General features: G+C 36.9%; 1 protein-coding gene and 1 long non-coding RNA gene across 9 annotated transcripts in view; one reads left to right on the top strand and one right to left on the bottom strand.

The window, feature by feature from the left end:
- FER (FER tyrosine kinase) overlaps positions 1-19,474 on the top strand; it is a 445,427-nt gene that overhangs the window by 416,170 nt on the left and 9,783 nt on the right. For all 8 annotated transcript variants that reach the window (XR_013418480.1, XR_013418479.1, XR_013418478.1 and 5 more), the window contains 2 exons: positions 13,216-13,370; positions 18,748-18,870. Coding sequence is in view for 5 of the 8 variants with exons in the window: in XM_015140536.3 (XP_014996022.1) it covers positions 13,216-13,370; positions 18,748-18,870 (278 nt within the window). In the remaining 3 variants the exon portion in view is untranslated. The remainder of the gene's footprint in view (positions 1-13,215; positions 13,371-18,747; positions 18,871-19,474) is intronic.
- LOC144341512 (uncharacterized) overlaps positions 1-19,474 on the bottom strand; it is a 21,712-nt gene continuing 2,238 nt past the window's right edge. Inside the window, exons 2-4 of the long non-coding RNA XR_013418481.1 lie at positions 18,702-18,828; positions 6,331-6,411; positions 1-125 (exon numbers count right to left, since the gene is read on the bottom strand). This is a non-coding gene — a long non-coding RNA (uncharacterized LOC144341512). The remainder of the gene's footprint in view (positions 126-6,330; positions 6,412-18,701; positions 18,829-19,474) is intronic.

The following is a 19,474-nucleotide window of genomic DNA, read 5'->3' on the forward strand; positions in this document are numbered from 1 at the left end:
CCTGGGCTTCTTTACATGGTATTAGGAATGTTCCAGAAAGACAAAAGTTGGAAGCTGCAAGGTATCTTGTGGCCTACACTCCAGAACTTCATACCGTCACTTCCACCACATTCTGCTAGGTTAGCCTAGATACAAAAGGGTGGAGAAATACAAAATGTTATGGCTTCATTTTTCATACCACAACTGTCTCTGAGAGCCTACCTCTGAACATTACCTTCAAACTTGAAATTTTCAATATTGCAATTTATGGGTTTGCATAACTGTCTCTTCTTATGGAATTGAACTCTTTGAGGGAAGGAATTAGTTTATCTGTATCTACAGTATATAGCAGAGGACTTGCTATGAGTAAGATCTCAATAAATGAATGGTGTGCCAGCTGGTTGATATGTACATACATATACATGAATGAATATCCTGTTTTACATGGCTAAATTCTGTGTGATTATAAGATTAACAGAAATGGTACTTTGCAAAAACTCCAAAGTAAACTGGAAGTATGTCTATTCCATTTTAAAATAGTAAGGGTTTTTGTGTATCTGTCAGTCAATAACCATAAATTGCTGTGTTCCTAGAACATACAAATTCATCTGCATAATAGAGACTTAGTAATGTTTCCTGATTCAGTTCCCAGATCAAATAACCAGAAATGATTGTCTCTTTTCTCCACCATCATTGTCAAACATTTTGGACATTTTGTAGTCCAAGTTACGTTTTGTCTTTGGCATGTATTTAAGGTCAGATTCATTACCATTTGTGCCAAAATAACAAGGTCTTAAAAGTGGTTGCAAATATAGACTCTAATTACTTTGTAACTACGGTTCTTAAACCTTATGTCAGATTTCCTGAGAGCCTTCTGCCAGAATTGGAGTTAACAATGAATGCAACTATATTGCCTGATGGTAAAAATAGCCTACTAGTTCTGCCCCAGTGTAACCTTACCCTATCTGAATGGGAATGGTCTGAGGGGGAGGTACTTGCTGGACTAGGATTGTTGCCTAGAGTCTAGACAAGCAGGATAGTCAAACCTAATGTCCCTTCCAAAGGTAGAAAAGTTTCAGTATGAATGAACAGAAGGAAAAACAGTAGCTGAGGGTAAAGAAATGAACAAATGGGTTATATGACAGAAATCCAATATTATATTACCTTAAAAGAGGCTCAGAGCAAGAGATGACATTGTCTTTTAACTTAATTATACCAAATGCCTGAAAGAGTGAACCTGTATATTTTCTGAGACTACTCCTGCTTTGGAAGCCTGCAAACCTGAGTGGCCTCACTCTGGGAGTATATTCATACAACATGATGAACTGGACACATTACAGTATTAATGACTAAATGAATTCTAGTAATGTCCCAGTATCTTGTAAGTTATATATCCTTTGGATGTAACAGATCCCGTTAGAAGACTGGGAGTTGACTGTGATATTGTGAAATATATATTTGGTCTTTGTCCCCTTTTCCTGGCATAAATGATGTCTTTTTATATGCTAATGAGTTGACTGACAGCTGGCAACCCCTCGGGAGCTTCAGGATGGGGCCTGGTCACCAGAAAGACCAAGGCATGACTGGAGGGTTGGGACTTTTGTCTCCATCCCCCAATCTCTGGGGAGGGAAGGAGGGCTGAAGGTAAATTAGTCACCAGTAGTTTAATCAATTATGCCTGTGTAATGAAGCCTGCATAAAAACTCAAAAGGACAGTGTTTCCAGAGCTTCCAGATAGCTAAAGATGAGGCAGGTTCTGGAGGGCAGCACACCCAGAGAGGGCATGGAAGCCCCTTCCCCATACCTCTTCATTTGTATTGTTTATCATAAACTGGCATGTTGAAAAAATATTTTGAATAATCTAAAAGGCCTACTACCTAATAGCACTAAAATGACCATTTGATATTTCATAGAATTCTAAAATCCTATGTCCTAGTTCTTACAAAAGTAATTCACTGAATTTCACCAAGATCCTATGATACCCACTTGCCTCCATTGCTGTACACTGTTGCCGAATGCTGTTAAGCAGCTATCATATTTTTCTTCTCGTAATTTGGAAAGTGCTATAAATTTGCCAGAATTCTTCCAAACCCTTCAGGCATTATAAATTTTACATTTATATAAATTATTTTGTCCACCAGACACTTTTATGTAACTGTGGTCTGCAAGTTAGTAAAAGTAAATTTCATTAAGAGACCAAAAGGACACATGTATATGCGAAGTTAATATTTGCTCAGACAAGTAATCCTTCATGAATGCACAATGCACATTTTTTATGAATTACATCAAAGAATCACAAATGAATAACAACTCATCATAGAAGGACATTTGGTGAATATTTTAGGTAAATATTTTTAAAAACCTTTATCTTGTAGAACTACAAGAAAAGTAGCTATGCATATGAAATCAAGTCTTAATACCATAAAGTCTTATCAAACATAATGCAGAATTAAAATTGAACAAAGATAAAGCAAGCTTTCCTGACTACGGAAAGAAAATATATAGAGACAGAAAAGAAATTGAATTTTAGATCTTTGTTTAAAGATAAAAATGAATTATTGTAAAATAGACCTGTATTCATAACTTAGACTCTATTTCAGTTTTGTACACTGCAAGCAATCATAGGACTGAAGGGAAATTTATTATAAAGTCACCTGGGATATTACTTCATAAACATAGAAAGCAACATTAGAAATTGAAATGGGAATAATGAAAATTTCATTTTAAAAGAGTGTAAATGGGAGGCAAAGAAGGAACTGTTGAGATACGTAAAAGAAAGTCATTACTTCTTTTGAATTCCTATAAATACTGAAAACTGTTTTCCATTAACAGAATAGTGGTGCTACAATAAATGTATTTCCCCTTTGTATGTAGGGACCAAAACTATTCTAAAAATGCTTTTTGTGATAATATGCCAGATGAGGAGTTTGCCATCTGCCACCCAGGAGTGTGGCCTAGGAGTCAGACATCCCCAAACCAGAGGTAAATGTGCAAGCTGATCATAGAGCTGTCTGGTTGGGAGAATTTAGTGTCATTATTGACACTCTTGGTAAAGTACAAAGTCAGTGGCATCCCTTGTACAAAGAAGAAAATCCTACAAAGAGTTAACCACTGCAGATGATTCAGTATCTAAATCTAGGTGCATTCCACTATAATTAGGGTGTATTTGTTCATTAGTAGCTGAACATTTTGCAGACTATAAAAATTTAAATGTTCCTGAGGCTCATTATGGCACCTTGTGCATCACAGATTACGCAGTTGCTCTGTATCTTTATGTGCCTCTTATATCTTAATTTAGGTCTTAGTGTGACTATGTATATCACTTCATGAAATTATAAACGATAACAAATGATTATAGAGGAATTGTTATATGCCCTTATAGAAAATAGAATAGAAAAAATGCATATTTTAGTCCTCCCAATATATTCTTATTCCATAGCCTAAGTACCAAGTCAGGGGATTTATTTCATTAATCTTAAATGGGAAAGAAAATAATTCCCAGGAACAAAATGGCAGAAATCTATCTACTCAGGGATTAAAGAGTATAACTTTTATCAAGATAAAATGAATAGTATTTCAAAGAAACCAAGAGAACACTCAACACTGTGGAAAACAAAGAACTAGGGCTTTGGAGCAAGATAGATTCCATACTCAGTCACCAGCTATGTGATGTTGGGCAAGTTATTTAATCTCTGAGCCTGTTTCTGTAACCATATACAAAGACATGTATGCCTCTGAGTGTGATTGTTAGGATTAGGGATAATAGGTTAAGTTCCTAGCATTGTGCCTAACACATAATAGGTGTCAATCAATGGTTGCCAATATTCTTACAGGATTGGGAAATGTGATTTCTTGGTTGTAACCCACAGTTATTCAGCGAAGGCAAGCCAGAGGATACATGCATTGTTATAGTAGAGCTCCTGGGTAGTGGAACTCTTCTAACTTACCCTCTGAGTGTGACTTGCATTCATTAGCTGCTGACACCCACTGTTGTACTGGCAACATGGAAAACTCTTTGCCAGGGCCATCTACCACCTCTGTGAGGCTAGATTCATCTGGCTACTTACAGGAAGACAATGCCTTTAACCTGGAGTGTACAGAATGTTAGAGTTGAAAGGGTCATATGCTGGCCACCAGCTGGTGCACCATGGACCCCTGGTTCCTCCAAATTACTGCAAGTGTTCCAAGTGTCTATCCAGCATCATCTGATACAGAATAATGTCTGTATATGTCTATCTATATGCACTATTCTTTTATTGGCATGATTAGTAGAGTGTAAATTCACTTCAAAACATTGTCAAATTCTTAGTAGCTTTTCGTCATGTTGTATTTTTGCTGTCAGCCATTATAAAACATGACATCTGGGTTGATGTGTGGTGCAAAGGATCATAAAATTGTTTGACATTATTCAGCAGCCCTCATGCTCAGAAAATCAAGAACTGGTGCTCTCATTTCCAAGGTCCAGGAAAATGTGGAACATATAAGCTTATATAGCTTTAAGAAAAAACTGAGTGAAAACTGTACTAATCCCTAGTCCAGAACTTCCAACAATGCAAATGTTTGCATCATTGCTTATGGAAAAAATCTGTGGAAGTATGTAGTGTACAGATTAGTATGCATGAAGTTGAGTATTGAAAGAGCATGGGTTATATGAAAGACATTTAAAAGGGTATCTGGCACATATAAAGCACTCAATAAATGATAGCCATTATCATGATGGCTATTCAGTAAGGAGTGGTTTTGTCACTTTTTTCTGTCTGTTGCTCAGGTAACTTATTGCATCCAAGTATAACATTTTAAGTTATGTTTTTTGTCACTCAGTCAAGTACTTCTATTTTCACTTCATAGTCTCAGAATGGGAGTGGGTGTATATTTTTTAAATCTCTCTTCCAGAAGTCTTTTAGGAGTAGAGGCTATCGCCATCAATACTAAGGCTAACTTCTGAGCCAGGTCCTTGTAGTGCATTTTATTGTAGCCTCAGACAGCTAGTGGCCTTTAATTTGTTTAAGACAAAGCTCAGTTTTGTTATTAAATTGCCCAGTAAAATTTGATATGTTTCTGTGAACTGAAGAGATGAAAACATTTACTTAAATGTTTTTAATCTGTACCCCCACCAAGTTCCTCTAGACTAGAATCTTAAGAGGTTTAACAATAGATCAATATTTATTTAAAATTTGTGCCTGGAGATTTGATATCTCATTTCACAATGTGGCCCACAGGTGATAGGGAGCGGACAACACTGACTGAGAGAGATTTATATCTGAATATACAAATTTAGCACCTATTTCATAAACTATAAACCATCCAGATTAATCACAATAATCAAATGCAAAGAAAGGTCCCCTTGGGTTTTTGGGGTAAATTTAAGACAAGCTTTATCACTGTGTGTTTGGTTCCGAGTTATCTTCAACATTCATATTTAGTATGAGTTCCCTTGCTTTATCTAGGAATATGATTTCTAAGCTAAAGAAAAGAATATGTGGAATTTGCACTTGTACATGTCCAACCAGAATTCTCTTATAGGGAAGTCGCCCAAGGAAATGAGATAAAAGATCCAAAAGCGGCAAGCACTTCTCTGTGCTGAGCATGGCCATTTTAAGGAAAGCCAGATGACTAACAGTGTTTTCCATAATTGATTCCCATTCAGTCAGCTGTATCAGGCAACAACTTGGTTGTTTCGTGTTCCAGCCATCAGGCAGCAACCTCATTGAAGGGAATCACCACAGGCCTCTGTTTCTCCAGAGAGAGAAACCTTCCTCCACTATAGTAAATGGACTCAGTGGTTGAGGCATCCAAGCCACCAGTGGGATCTTCCTCTGCTATTGAGAAGAAATAACCTGGTATAGAATAAATACATCAGGGCCTAGCCCTATACAAATTTTTTATAAGTTACGTCTGCATTGTTGCCCCCACCCAGTGCTCTGTCATACCCTTCAGAATTCACCCAGTGCCCAAATTGACTATTCCTTAAAAGCCTACTTCATGCCTCACCCAAGCCTGCTCTGCTCAACCAGTTTTCCCTTATTATTTCCCACTGTCAGAACATACCAGCCCTGTCCTCCTAATCCCTTAAGACTTTGATGTCTATTCGATTATCTATTCAAATAATTTATGCTAAAATATGAGTAAGTGGTATATTTATGCTAAAATATGAGTACTCCCCACAAGTAACATATTTGCATTTTAACAGTGGCTTTAAGTAAATGAGAGGACTCAAATATTATGTATTCTGAGTGTCCTGACAGGTAGCAGGAGAGAAGCTTCAAGAATAAGCAGTCATTTGCTCTCACAATAAATATCTGCAGGGCATTGAACCAACCGTGAACAAAAAAGCACAAATTATGCTCTCACTCTACATCAGTTGATAGCTGCATTCAAAGAGGCGGGACTTCTGTTTTCTTCCTCCCAGAAGTCTGTGGCACTGGAACAATTCTTCAAAGAAAGAGAACAGACACATTTTAATAATGGTACTAATTCCACAGTTTTACAGCTGCAGGCTTCCTTTGGGGCCTCTTTTAGAAATAAGTGCCCCATCAGTAATGGGCACAGAAGATACCAGAGAGAGGTATGAAGTGTGGTAAAGAAGGTTGCAAAGGGAAGAGAAGAGATGAGGAACAGTATGATGAATGGAAAACAGAGTGAAATCAGCAGTGCACTGAAAATGAGAAATGTAGGGAGATTTCATATATATGTATTTTGTTCAAAAGAAATAATAAGGTAGATTCTGAAATGGAAATAAGCAACCTCTGACATGCAGAAGAAGCTGGGTAGCCATTTATTTTTTGGTCAATCTCTGATCCCATTACTTACAGCTAAATAGTGGCTATGGTATTGCCTTGTTTTTGTTTTTGTTTTTTATAAAAGCGCTCAACATACCACCTCTGTTGCCAAAGACACCCCACCTGGCCCAACCTCAGTTTCCTGGTGTGCTCTAAGAGACAGCTTATGGTTCCACTTCTGTGACTGTGTGCAAAATTTTGCAAGAAACAGGCAGTCCTACTCTCCTTCATCAGGACACTCATATATTGTTTCAAAGCAGTTGGTGACATTTGGCTGCTTATTAGAAAACAGATTTTTATATGTGTATATATAGGCTGTTTGTTTTGTTGTTTTTTAGGGGACAGGGAGGGAGTTTGAAGTGTCACCTCCTTTCCTAAAGGTCATCCATTTTGCCTCTTACTTAAAATTCAGAAGTTATAGCCATTGGCCATGGGTTAAGGTGTGTGTCATTTGATTACATTCTGAAAGAGAATTATTAGCTATATTGAGAAGCATTATAGTAAGTGGCTAAAATTACAGACTCTGGAGCTGTGTTGCTGGGATTCAATGTCTGCTTTCCTCCACTTACTAGCTTTGTGACCTTGGGCAAGTTGATTAACTTCCTGGGCTTCGGTTTTATCATCTATAGGAATGGAGATCATAAGTACAGTAATTTCTGAGTGACTTAACATATGAAAAGTGCTTCAAATAGTACCCGGCATACAGTAAAATACTATTTACGTTGGTTTTAGGAGAACTAAACTGACTGTCTTTTATATTCATATGATGAGAAAATTATCAAATAGTTGAATCTAATCAGAAACCGGAAGGAGGCAGATTTCCTGATGCATTGTTTCTGAGGCTAAATTCAAGTCTTCCTATGATGAACTTACAGTTTTATATCTGTATGTGACTAACATTTATTGACACTGACTACTTTCTGTTTAAGTGGTTTACATATTTAATTCTCACAAAAACCTCATGTTGTAGGTACAATTATTATCCCCATTTCACAAATGAGAAAACTAAAGCTAAGAGTAAGTAAATTTCCAAACCTCCAAGAGCTAATAAGCGATATAATACTAAAAAGTTGATGCTTTTACCATGTATAAAAATGGATTGAAGACTTAACATAAGACCTGAAACTATAAAACTACTTCAGAAAACATAGGAGAAATGCTTCAGGACACTGGTCTAGGCAAAGGTTTTATAGCTAACATGACTTCAAAAGCACAGGCAACTAAAACAAAAATAGACAAATGGGACTATATTAAATTAAAAAGCTTCTGCACAGCAAAGGAAACAATCAGCATAGTGAAGAGACAACCTGTAGAATGGGAGAAAATATTTGCAAACTGTTCATCTGACAAGGGACTAAAATCTAGAATATCCAAGAAATTCAAACAGCTCAACACTAATCATTAGGGAAATGCAAATCAAAACCACAGTGAGATATCATATCACCCCAGTTAGAATGGCTATCATCAAAAGACAACACCAGATGCAGCATCTCATGCCTGCAATTCCAGCACTTCGGGAGGCCAAGGCAGGAGAATCACATGAATGTGGGAGATGGAGGCTGCAGTGAGCCGACATCGTGCCACTGCACTCCAGCCCGGGCGACAGAGCAAGATTCCATCTCAAAAAAAAAAAAGACAAAAGACAAATATCAAATGCTGGCAAGGATGCAGAGAAAAGAAGCTCTTATACACTGTTGCTGGGAATGTCAATTAATATACATATTATGGAAAACAGTGGGGAAGTTTCTTAAAAAAAACTAAGAGTAGAACATATGATCCAGCAGATTTGTCCAAAGGAAAGAAACTCAGTATATCAAAGGGATATGTATATTTATTAAAGCATTCTTCACAATAGCAAAGATAAGGAATCAACCTAAATGCCCATCAACAAAGAAAATGTGGTGTGTATACATACACGATGGAATACTGTTTACCTGTTTAAAAAGAATGAAATCCTGTCATTTGCAGCAACATGGATAAGCCTGGAGTACATCATGTTAAGCAAAATAAGTCAGGCATAGAAAGATAAATACTGCATGTTGTCACTCATGTGGGAGCTAAAAAAAAATCAAGCTTGTGGAGGAAGAGAGTAGAATTGTAAGGTACAGGAACTGGGAAGGGTAGAGAGGTGGGGAGGATGGAAAGAGATTGGGTTAGTAGATACCAAAATTATAGCTAGATAGAAAGAGTTCTGGTGTTCTGCAGCAGTGTAGAATGAATAAGGTTAATTTATTCTATATTCTCAAGAAGCCAGAAGGGAAGATTTCACTGTTCGTGACACAAATGATAAATGTTTGAGATTATAGATATGCTAATTACCCTGATTTGATCATTACATATTTTTTTACACATATCAAAATATCACTGTCCCATAAATATGTACAATTATTATATGTCAACTAAGAATAATAGGGGAAAGAAGTAACAGAACCATATACTCGCAATTGTCAACAACAAAAAAAAAGTAAATAAATCTGCCAAGCAGTACACTTGGCCTGCATGGAGGAAATTATTAACATTTTCTGAAGGACATCAAATGATATTAGAATAAATGTCAGAACAAGAACTGTACAATTAGTCAGGTTTGTAAACAAATATATACATGTGGTACAAAGTTTATATAATAAGAATGTATCTAAATTTATATCAATAAGTCAAATGGAATTGGCAAAGTCTGATGGGAAACGTTCGGTCACATTTTTTGTGTTTAAATTTTTAAAGAACATGTATCTGTGTATAAGTGATATAAAAATTAGAAAATAATGTAATTCATATATTTTTAAAAGTTGGTGCATTTAACTACTGCAGTGTGCCCCAAATATGCTTGCAGCTAACTATCTAAATACATTTTGTATAAGATAATTCTCCCCTTTTTGTCAGAATATAGTAGAGCAAATGAAGTATGCTTCATTTATTCCTCACTCCCTGGGTTGTTGGTTTTATACCATGTTTCAGCCAGAATCAGGAAACTCCAGGGCCTTAAAGAGGTTTTCTCCTCATAAGTGCTAGTAGTTATTTGTGGCTCAGTATTATCCAGACCCAGTGGGAATAGTTTTTATTTAAAAAAAAAAAAAAAAAAAAAAGCAAATATTTCTCTAACTCGTTTTTTACATGAGGAATAAATCCTGACTTTGTAGAATCATAGTAGCGAGTAAACAATGCTTGGGGCAAAATAGCATTGCAAAGGAGAACACTGGCTCAGCCTCATGGTGATTCCTGGCTTACTGTAGGGCATGCTCTAAGAGTGAACGTAGCCACAGAACAAGATGTGCACCATTGTGCTTTCTAGACAGTGAAGAAAATTTACTCATCTCCATTGCCTGCTGGCCTTGGCGTTCCTGTAAATGCTCTCTGTTCTTATTTAATCCTTAATTAGCCTGTCTTATATTATGTATGAGTTGGAGGACACCTCTGGTACACACTCAGAAGTTTGAATCTTCAAATAAGATTACTAGGCACACATAAGTGGAACATTTCCATCTCCTTTTAGCAGTGAGCAGCATTTGCTGTTATATCCCTCTGCCTATGGTGAGATATGGCTATCTCTGATACCTCGGGTGAATGACAACACCAGCCTATTATGAGATTTCTCACCTCTGAATTCCTGTAGGATTTGCAGTCTGTAACACACAGGTTCACACTGATTGTTCTCTGGCAGTTTTATGTGTGAAGAGGCTGGGAGTACTAGTGTGTCTCCCAAAGTGTGACTCAGTACTGGACAATAGTAGGCTTAATAAAGAAGAGAATAGAGAGGAAAGGAGGAAGAAAGGTGTGTGATTGCCTTATCTCCCAAATTAGATTGTTGGCTTCTTAGCCCAGACACCATATCCTTTATTCTGTCTCCTTTAATACTTATTAGAATATTTGGCAAACTGAGTATACAGTGCATGCTTATGGCATAAAGGCCTAAGGTTTTATTTAATGCATAGATTATCTCAAAAAGATCCCATTTCCACTCACTTGAACTAAATGCAGCCCAAAGGAAAAAGCATTTTCTGTAAATGGTATTGAAATTTTATTTACACTGAATTGAGATATCTCTAAATTTGTTTTAGATTGGCCTCTCATAGAACTGTAATCCTCATTTCAGAGAACAAATCTCTAAACTGGTGGTGCAATGAAGATAGTTATGACAACAGAAGTGTATGTAGCTATAAAACATAGATATTACTCTAAAGAAAGTACTAACAATGAAATCCTGTACATGACTAAAGCATTGCAGTGACTAAAAACTCATTCTGACCAAGGGTGATGGCATTTGGCCCACTGACTAGAGTTGGGAGGTGCATACTACCTTGCCATTGTACCTCTGCCAAAAAAATTAGTTGATTATACATATGTGGGTGTGTTTGTAGATCCTCTCTGTTCTATTCAATTGAGCTATAAACATTTCTACCAATGCTAAACTCTATTGAGAACTATAGCTTTCTAGTGGAATTTGAAATCAGGTTAGGTAAGTCCTACAACTTTGTACACCTTTCTTAAAATTACTTTATTGTAGAACCCTTCATTTCCATATACATTTTAGACTCCATTTATCTAGTTCTACAGCACATCAGCCAGAATTTTTGGTTGTGAGTGCATTAAATCTATACATTAATTTGGGAAGAATTGCCATATTAATATTCACATATTTATGATTTTTTTCAGTGAAGTTTTGTAGTTTGAAGTATAAAGGACTTGTCTTTTGTTAGATTTATTTTTAGGTATTTGCCTTATTGGTACTACTGTAAATGGAATTTATTTTCCAATTGTTTGCTGCTTACAAGAATACTTTGTGTATTTTTGCAACCTTGTAAAATTCATTAATTCTAGTTCTTGTTATAAACATTCCCAAAGATTTTCTATGTAAAAAACATCACATTTTCAAATTGAAAATGACATAAGGGAACACATGAAAAACTGAGAGGCAGATATCAGAAAAGAAGTAAAATTATTTCCAAGAGATCCCTTTGACTAGAACTGGTGAAAACAGGTATCCTTGCTTTGACCTCAATAGAAAACAATTTAGCCTTTCACCATTTAAGTGTGTAATGTTAGAGATTTAACTGTTTGTATATGCCCTTTGTCAGGTTAAATAAATTCCTTAGTATTTCTAGATTGTTGAGTTTTATCAGTGGGTTTGAATTTTTGTCCATTGCTTTTTCTGCATCAGTTGGAATTATCAAGTTTTTCCCTCCTATATTCTGTTACTCTAGTGAATAACACTGATTACTTTTAAAATGTTAAACCAACCTTGTGTTACTAGGACAAGCTCCACTTGGTTATATGTAATTTTTATATATGACTGTAACCGTAAGTTCCACATCTGTGGATTCAACCATCCAGAGAGAGTTTTTTTTAAAATAGATGGTTGTGTCTGTACTAAACATATATAGACTTCCAACAACTATTACATAGCATTTACAATGTATTATAAGTAATCTAGAGATGATCTAAAGTATACAGGAGATTTAAAGTATACAGGAGCATGTGCATATGGCAAATCTACACCATTTTATATCAGGGATTTGAGCATCCTTGGATTTTGGTATCTGAGGGGGGTCCTGGAACCAATCATGGATCCCAAGGGATGGCTGTATATGAATTTGGTTATTGAATGTCCTCCCCAAAGAAAGACTTTGGAAGATTAGAGTGGTCAGGAAAGAACTCTCTGAAGAGAGAATGTTTGGGCTAAGAATGAATGAAGAGGAGCCAGCTATGCAAAACTGGAAGAACACTGGAGGCAAAGGGGAACACTAGAGTGCATAAGGTATACAGTGCAACAAGCTTGCCTCATTTAGGGGACTTGTCCTGCATTTGGGGACAAAAAGAAGCCCAGTATGGCTGGGATATAGTAAGTGATAGGGAGACTGGATAAGATGAGGTGGATGAGAGAGAGACAGGGCCAGATGCAGCAGAAAAAGAGTTGCCAACCTCTCTGGTACCTCAGCCACTTTCCAACCTTTGGGAAGCCCTAAGAATTGTCTACCAGAGTCTACTCAGTATCTGCTAGGCACATGCAGCTGTTTAAATGTAATTAACTAAAAGTATATAAAATGAAAAATTCCGTTTCTTGGTCACACTAACCACATTGCAGGTGTCCAGTAGCACATGTGGCAGATGGCTCCTTTATTGGACAGTGCTGCTCTAGGAAAGCCAAAGAAGTAATGCCAAGTTTGCTTAGCCTCTCCTCTGTAATTTTCTCTTTTAAAGCTAGAATCAGTGTTTTTCTATTTAAATGGAAATATATGTGGTACCTAGAAAACTAGCATGTGGCCTATTCCATATGGATATGTTCTCATGGATGTTTTTCACCTAGGACAGAAAAGATGAGGAGGACTGGTAAATCACAAGCATTCTTAACCTCATTATAAATACATTGCAAATGTAAAAATGCAAAGTGTGGAAATCATGAATGTGAAAGTGGCTTTCAATTTATTTTAATAGGCATTTTCTATGTCTCATTGTAACCTAGGGACCTTGCTGCAAGAAACTGCCTGGTGGGTGAAAATAATGTTCTGAAAATCAGTGACTTTGGAATGTCTCGTCAAGAGGATGGTGGAGTGTATTCATCTTCTGGCTTAAAGCAAATTCCCATTAAATGGACAGCACCAGAAGCTCTTAATTATGGTAAGAATAGACCACTTTTTTTTTCTTGGTGGTAAAAATGAATGGCATCAGCACAAAACATTCACAAGCAAAATTTACAGGGGTAGCACAGAATGCAAGTTAGAATGATTTAAGGATCAACACAAATGAGTGAATTTCATACCTTTTAATTTGTTGAAATTATTGATTAGATTTCTATATGTAATATTGCTATATTAAAAAGGTAGATATAAGTACTTTTAAATATGACTGTACATCTGAGAAGGTTTTTAATACCAAAAAATGACTTTGTAATAGATTATACACAGAGTAAGTGTTGCTGTGGCTCTGGATCATTTCTTTCAAATGTCTTATAATTGGTCCAATAACCTCATCTACTGTTAGGTTCCTAAAATATTAAGTCAATCAGTTCTGTAGTTTCTCACTCTGAAATTGATGTGGTTTCTTAGTATCTCAGTCTGTGGAACTGATATAAATCTTGAGCAAAGAAGGAGATGGGAATTATATTTTAAAACAGCAGGGATTTTTTTCACTTGAATTTTTATGTGTCATTGTAAATTGGAAATAAATATAACTTGCATTATCTGTGGTTGGGATGAAATGGGCCATAACAAGATGAATGACAACTCAAGAATTTAAGAGAAAAAAAAAAAAGAGTGTGCTTTAAGTGAAATTAGAAATTACATTTTCATTGAGGGAAGCAGCATATAAGCCATGGCTTGGTGAGTGGGTATGGTATGTTTTGAATAAAAACGTAAAATGATTCTTTGTTGATTTAAAATGAAATATTACCTCATTATGGGAACTAATTTGTAAAGCATTTATAAATGCCTTAATTTAATTCCTAAATTAGAGAAAGCTTTTTTAAAAAAATTGAGGTGAAATTCACATACCGTAAAGTTAATTACTTTAAAGTGAACAATCATTGGCATTTAGTACAACTGACAATGTTGTATAACCAGTACCTCTAGTTTCAAAACATTTTCATCATTCCAAAGTAAAACCCTGTCCCCAGTAAGCATTCTCCCCTCATTTCTTCCATCCTCTCGCCCCCTAGTAGCCACCAATCTGTCTTCTCCCCTCATTTCTTCCATCCTCTCGCCCCCTAGTAGCCACCAATCTGCCTTTTATTTCTGTGGATTTAGCTCTTCTGGGAATTTCATACAAATGGAATTATATAATATGTGATATCTTGTGTCTTGGCTTATTTTACTTAGCATAAGATTTTTGAGGTTCATCCATGTCGTATCATGTATCAGTACTTCGTTCCTTTTTAGGACTGAATAATTCACTGTATGGATATACAACCATTTATTTATCCATTTTTGTATATTTGGGCAGTTTTCAGTTATTCTGTGTATTTACTAGAAGTCATGATAATTTTACATTTAACTTTTTGAGGAACCACCAAATGTTTTCCAGATAAAGTTTTGAATGGAATTGGTTTGGAAGTTGATTGGGGCTGACCCAGCTACCACAGATACTAACCCTCACTCTTAGTTTGTCTTTCAGTATGTCAGCAAGAGAGGTTCTTACGAGCTTTCTAGTGACTGCAAGCCAGTTCCACTATTCCTTAGAATCTAGAGAAAATGGCAGACCTGCTGTTTTCCATAGTGATTCCTCTCTGCGGTGATTTTTATTATTAACTCTAGGGTCAGATTATATTACTAAGGGGGAATGATCACAGGATAAAAGATTATAATACTCATATTTACACAAAGGTTTTTGTTAGATGACAAAACATTTCAAGCACTAAGGAAGCTGTAACTGGGTTTCGGAGTCCTTAAAGTCTTACCAGTAAAATCCAACTCTAGAATTTGCTCTTAACTCTGTTTGCCAGATTTTCTGTGTTATATAGCCTTTAAAAGTTCTCTTACTCTTAAACAGTTTTGCCAAGTAAAATTCTGCCTCTTGATCACAGTGTATTTTTTGAATTTCAAGCTGACTAAAGTGTTGTATTTACAAATTAAAGTTTCAATTCTGGATATATCTAACAGCCAGACCTAAAGCATTTTAAGTAATAAGGACAAGTCTAAGGAGTTTTTAAAATTGAGACAGGGTCTTACTTTGTCACCCAGGCTGGAGTGCGACGGCGTAATCATGGCTCACTGCAGCCTCAACCTCCAGGGCTCAAGCGATCCTCCCACCTCGGCCTCTGGAGTAGCTGGGACTGCAGGCATGAGCCACTGCGCCCAGTCTCTGAAGATCCTTGATCTATAGTGAGGGACTTTTTGTAGTAGCCTTTAGTAAATTTTATAAAACATAGAACAATTTAGATGACAAGGAAGGAGAGATTTTGATATAGGAGACGTTTGTAGTATTTATTGCCCAGTCCAATGAGAGAGCTCCTGAAAGACTCTACAGGCCTTCTCCTAGCAACCCAGAGAAGTTTAGTTTCCACAGACTAAAATTACTGAAGATTGACTCTAAATCCTAGTGTGGTTTTTTTTTTTTTTTCTGAGATGGGGTTTTGCTGTCTCCCAGGCTGGAGTGCAGCAGTGCGATCTAAGCTCACTGCAACCTCTGCCTTCTGGGTTCAAGCAATTCTCCTGTCTCAGCCTCCCCAGTAGCTGGGACTACAGGTGCCCGCCACCACACCCAGCTAATTTTTGTACTTTTAGTAGAGACAGGGTTTCACTGTATTGGTCAGGCTGGTCTCAAACTCCTGACCTCAGGTGATCCACCCGCCTCAGCCTCCCAAGGTGCTGGGATTACAGGCGTGAGCCACCGGGCCCAATCCAATACTTCTTTCATATGTGAAAGTAGTATATACTCTTTCTTCACTCTTGTCTCAGAATGGGTGAAACACTCAAGTCTCCCATGTAGTATGGGGTTGGGGTAGATGAAAGAAACCTCCAGTCCAAGGAACCTCTCTGAAACTTAGGGCCATAGAGCCATGATCATGCCACTATACTCCAGCCTGGGCAACAGAGTGAGACCCTGTCTCAAGAAAAGTGGGGAGTGGGACATAGAATTAAACCTGTTGTCACTGCTTTATCATAAGTGTTGTTTTTGTATATTTGGCTTTAAAAAAAAAAGCAATACTAAAGGGCCTTCCCAGCCCTATTGCTAGCCAGATCATTGTCCTTCCTAGATGAAAATACTCTTGATACAGTCTCATACTTTTCTCATAAATGGCTGAGAAATCTTTTTGTATATGTCTCTCTCATATACTTTTTTTTAAAAAAATACAAAATGGTAGAATACTCAAAGCCTATTTGGCATGTATTGCTACCATCCTTATTGACAGCTGTCACCAAAGGTACTGTTTTTATAAAGGGAAAATAGAATACTGATCTCCAACTAAGAAATCATCTATTTATCATCAATTATTGAACAGAAATTTTCCTTTTGTCACCTGGGTATTTGGAGCTGATATATCCTCTAATTAGTTATATTAGCATGATATAACTAAGTACTGTGAAATGGGAGGGAGATAGAATTTTTAGTGAGCAGATTTCCCAACCAGTTATGCCATTAGTTGCATGACCCTGGCAAGCCATCTACTACTCTACGTAATTTCCTAATTTGTAAGATAAGAACGATAGGACCTTTTCCCTATAGAGTATTGTGAAGATCAAATGAGACATAGAAAAGTAGCAAAATTCTATACAATTATAAGTTACTCTTGGTCTGTTAAAATTACCCAACAAAACCAGGTTCAAAGATCCAGGTTTAAGAGCTAGGTTATAAGCTTTCACATCTGAAGTGTGATCTTGGTTTATATGTAATATATGTCTTTATTGATCTCTGCCCAGATACCTTACAAAATAAGATACAAGTCTGTATAACCGACATTTTCTTAAAGAATTAGTCTTAACTTGTAGCCATAGAATGACTTTCATTAAAAGTATTAAATTACTGAATGCCAAGCATGAAACGAGTTGATAGGCAGACAAGAAAATTAATCTTCCTCCCAAGAATGTCCATAATTACTGTCTACTAAGAAGGAAGCTAATTCACACAGCCGGAGCTGATAATCAGTACAACCCCACTCTGATGTCAGAGCCGTTATTATGGCAGGCATACTTTTGTTTTCACTAAGTACCTTTTTTTTTTTTTTTTTTTAAGAAAGGCCATCCTATTTTAAAGTAACTTGACAGTTTTGGAGGAGGAGCATTTATAAATCCTGCAGTGGCGGAGTTAAGACAGGAAACTACCTGAGGGATAGAAAATGAAATAATTTAAGAAATCTTTAACACCACTGTAAATGGAGTTTAGTTATGATAGTATATGTAAAAGTAAGTGAAAAATACAAATATGTTGGGAACATCTTGGAAACTCGCTTCTTGGAGAGGCTGGAGATTGGAAAAGACTGATCCACTTCCCCTCGTTGATTAGAAGATACCTTGTGCTGGTTTGTATCCCTGTGCTTCTCTAGGAGACTACCAAAAACATTCTAAGAGCTAAGCTCATGTAGCTCAGTAAAACAGGCGCACCCAGATATTTCAACAAAACAGGGCACCATGTAATTTAAAGATGTTTTTATTAGCCAGCTATGTTAATTTCTACTGTTTAAAACACACAAAAATATTTTTCGTCAATGAAACTATCAGTGGAGAAAATGAGGCCTTTAAGCGTATAAGAACCTCTGTAAACAGCAATGAGTGAGAAATGAAGAAACTTGCCTCATTGCTTTACATTTGTTTGTAATTTTAATGGAAAGAAAACGAAGCAGCGTGAGACAAAATTGCAGAAATCCAACTTGGTTAATCTCCTAGGATTGATACGTAAAAGCGTATATCTTTTTTGTATAAACCATCTATCTCATTCAGATACTCAGATATCACAGGGAAAGTAAGCTTGCACACTGGCTGAATATTAATTCTTGAGGGGAGGGAGAGTGATTTGGAAGCTGGTTTGATTAAACTAGCAGCCTGAAGAATATTTATTTAATTGGTAATATTACTAGACCTGGAATATAAAACCAGTAAAGAGAATAGGAAGACTGCATATCAACCTCCTTTGGTAAGTTTAAATACAGTCACGTATCGCTTAGGGATACACTCTGAGAAATGCGTCATTAGGCAGTTTCATCATTCCATGATCATAGGGTTTACTTACAGAAACCTAGATGATATAGCCTACTACATATCTAGGCTACAAACCTGTATAGCATGTTACTGTATTGAATACTACAGGTCATTTTAATGCAATGGTAAGTTTTTGTGTATCTAGACATAGAAAAGGTAATGTGTTATATGACATTACCATGGCTACCACATCACTAGGCAATAGGAATTTTTCAGCTCCATTATAATAGGACCATTGTCATATATGTGCTCCATCATTGACCAAACATTATGTGGTGCGTGACTGACACAGACATACATAACAGGAAGGGTCGCTTACTTGTCTACTGTGCCTCACTTGGTTGTGGTTGTTGTTCTCCTTCCAGGGAGATACAGTTCGGAGAGTGACGTGTGGAGCTTTGGCATACTTCTCTGGGAGACCTTCAGCTTAGGGGTTTGTCCGTACCCTGGAATGACAAATCAACAAGCAAGAGAGCAAGTAGAAAGAGGTGAGCCAAATACATTCATTGTTAGTGTTCATGTCCAGCCCCAGGGGTAGGTGGTGCTTACAGTGTGTCTGCTTGAGGAGAGGGGGGTGTTAAATACTGTTTGGCTGTGTTATGAGACCATCTCTGGGGTTCAGAAGCAGATTTATCTAACATCTCTGCTCTTTACTTACATATCCAAACCATTTAAAGGATTCCAATGCAAGAGAGAGGTATATAGGCTTTTCTTCCACCCTTTCCCTGTCTGGCAGGATTGTGCTGTTCACTGTCGTTAAGAGAAATAGGGTGGTGTTTCTCAAACTCTTGTATTCTATGCCAGATAAACCTCCTTTTAAATAATATTCCAAATTGAAATGTAGTTAGTCTTCAGGAAGTTTTTGAGAATGTGACAACATTGTAGCACTTCTGAAGAAACCCTTTGGGGTTCCTAGACCACGGATGGGAATAACTAAGCAATGGTGACATACTTGCATGCGCTTGTGTAGTGTACAGTCTCGACAAAAAGAAGCTCGTGATAAAATACAATGCCCTAATGTCTGGGCCCCAGTGAGGGGCGTGGGTGTAGAAATGGGTGTAGGAAGATGCTTTTCTAACTTCCTTCCTACGT

Source organism: Macaca mulatta, chromosome 6 (assembly GCF_049350105.2).
Source record: "Macaca mulatta isolate MMU2019108-1 chromosome 6, T2T-MMU8v2.0, whole genome shotgun sequence".
Lineage (NCBI taxonomy): Eukaryota > Metazoa > Chordata > Mammalia > Primates > Cercopithecidae > Macaca > Macaca mulatta.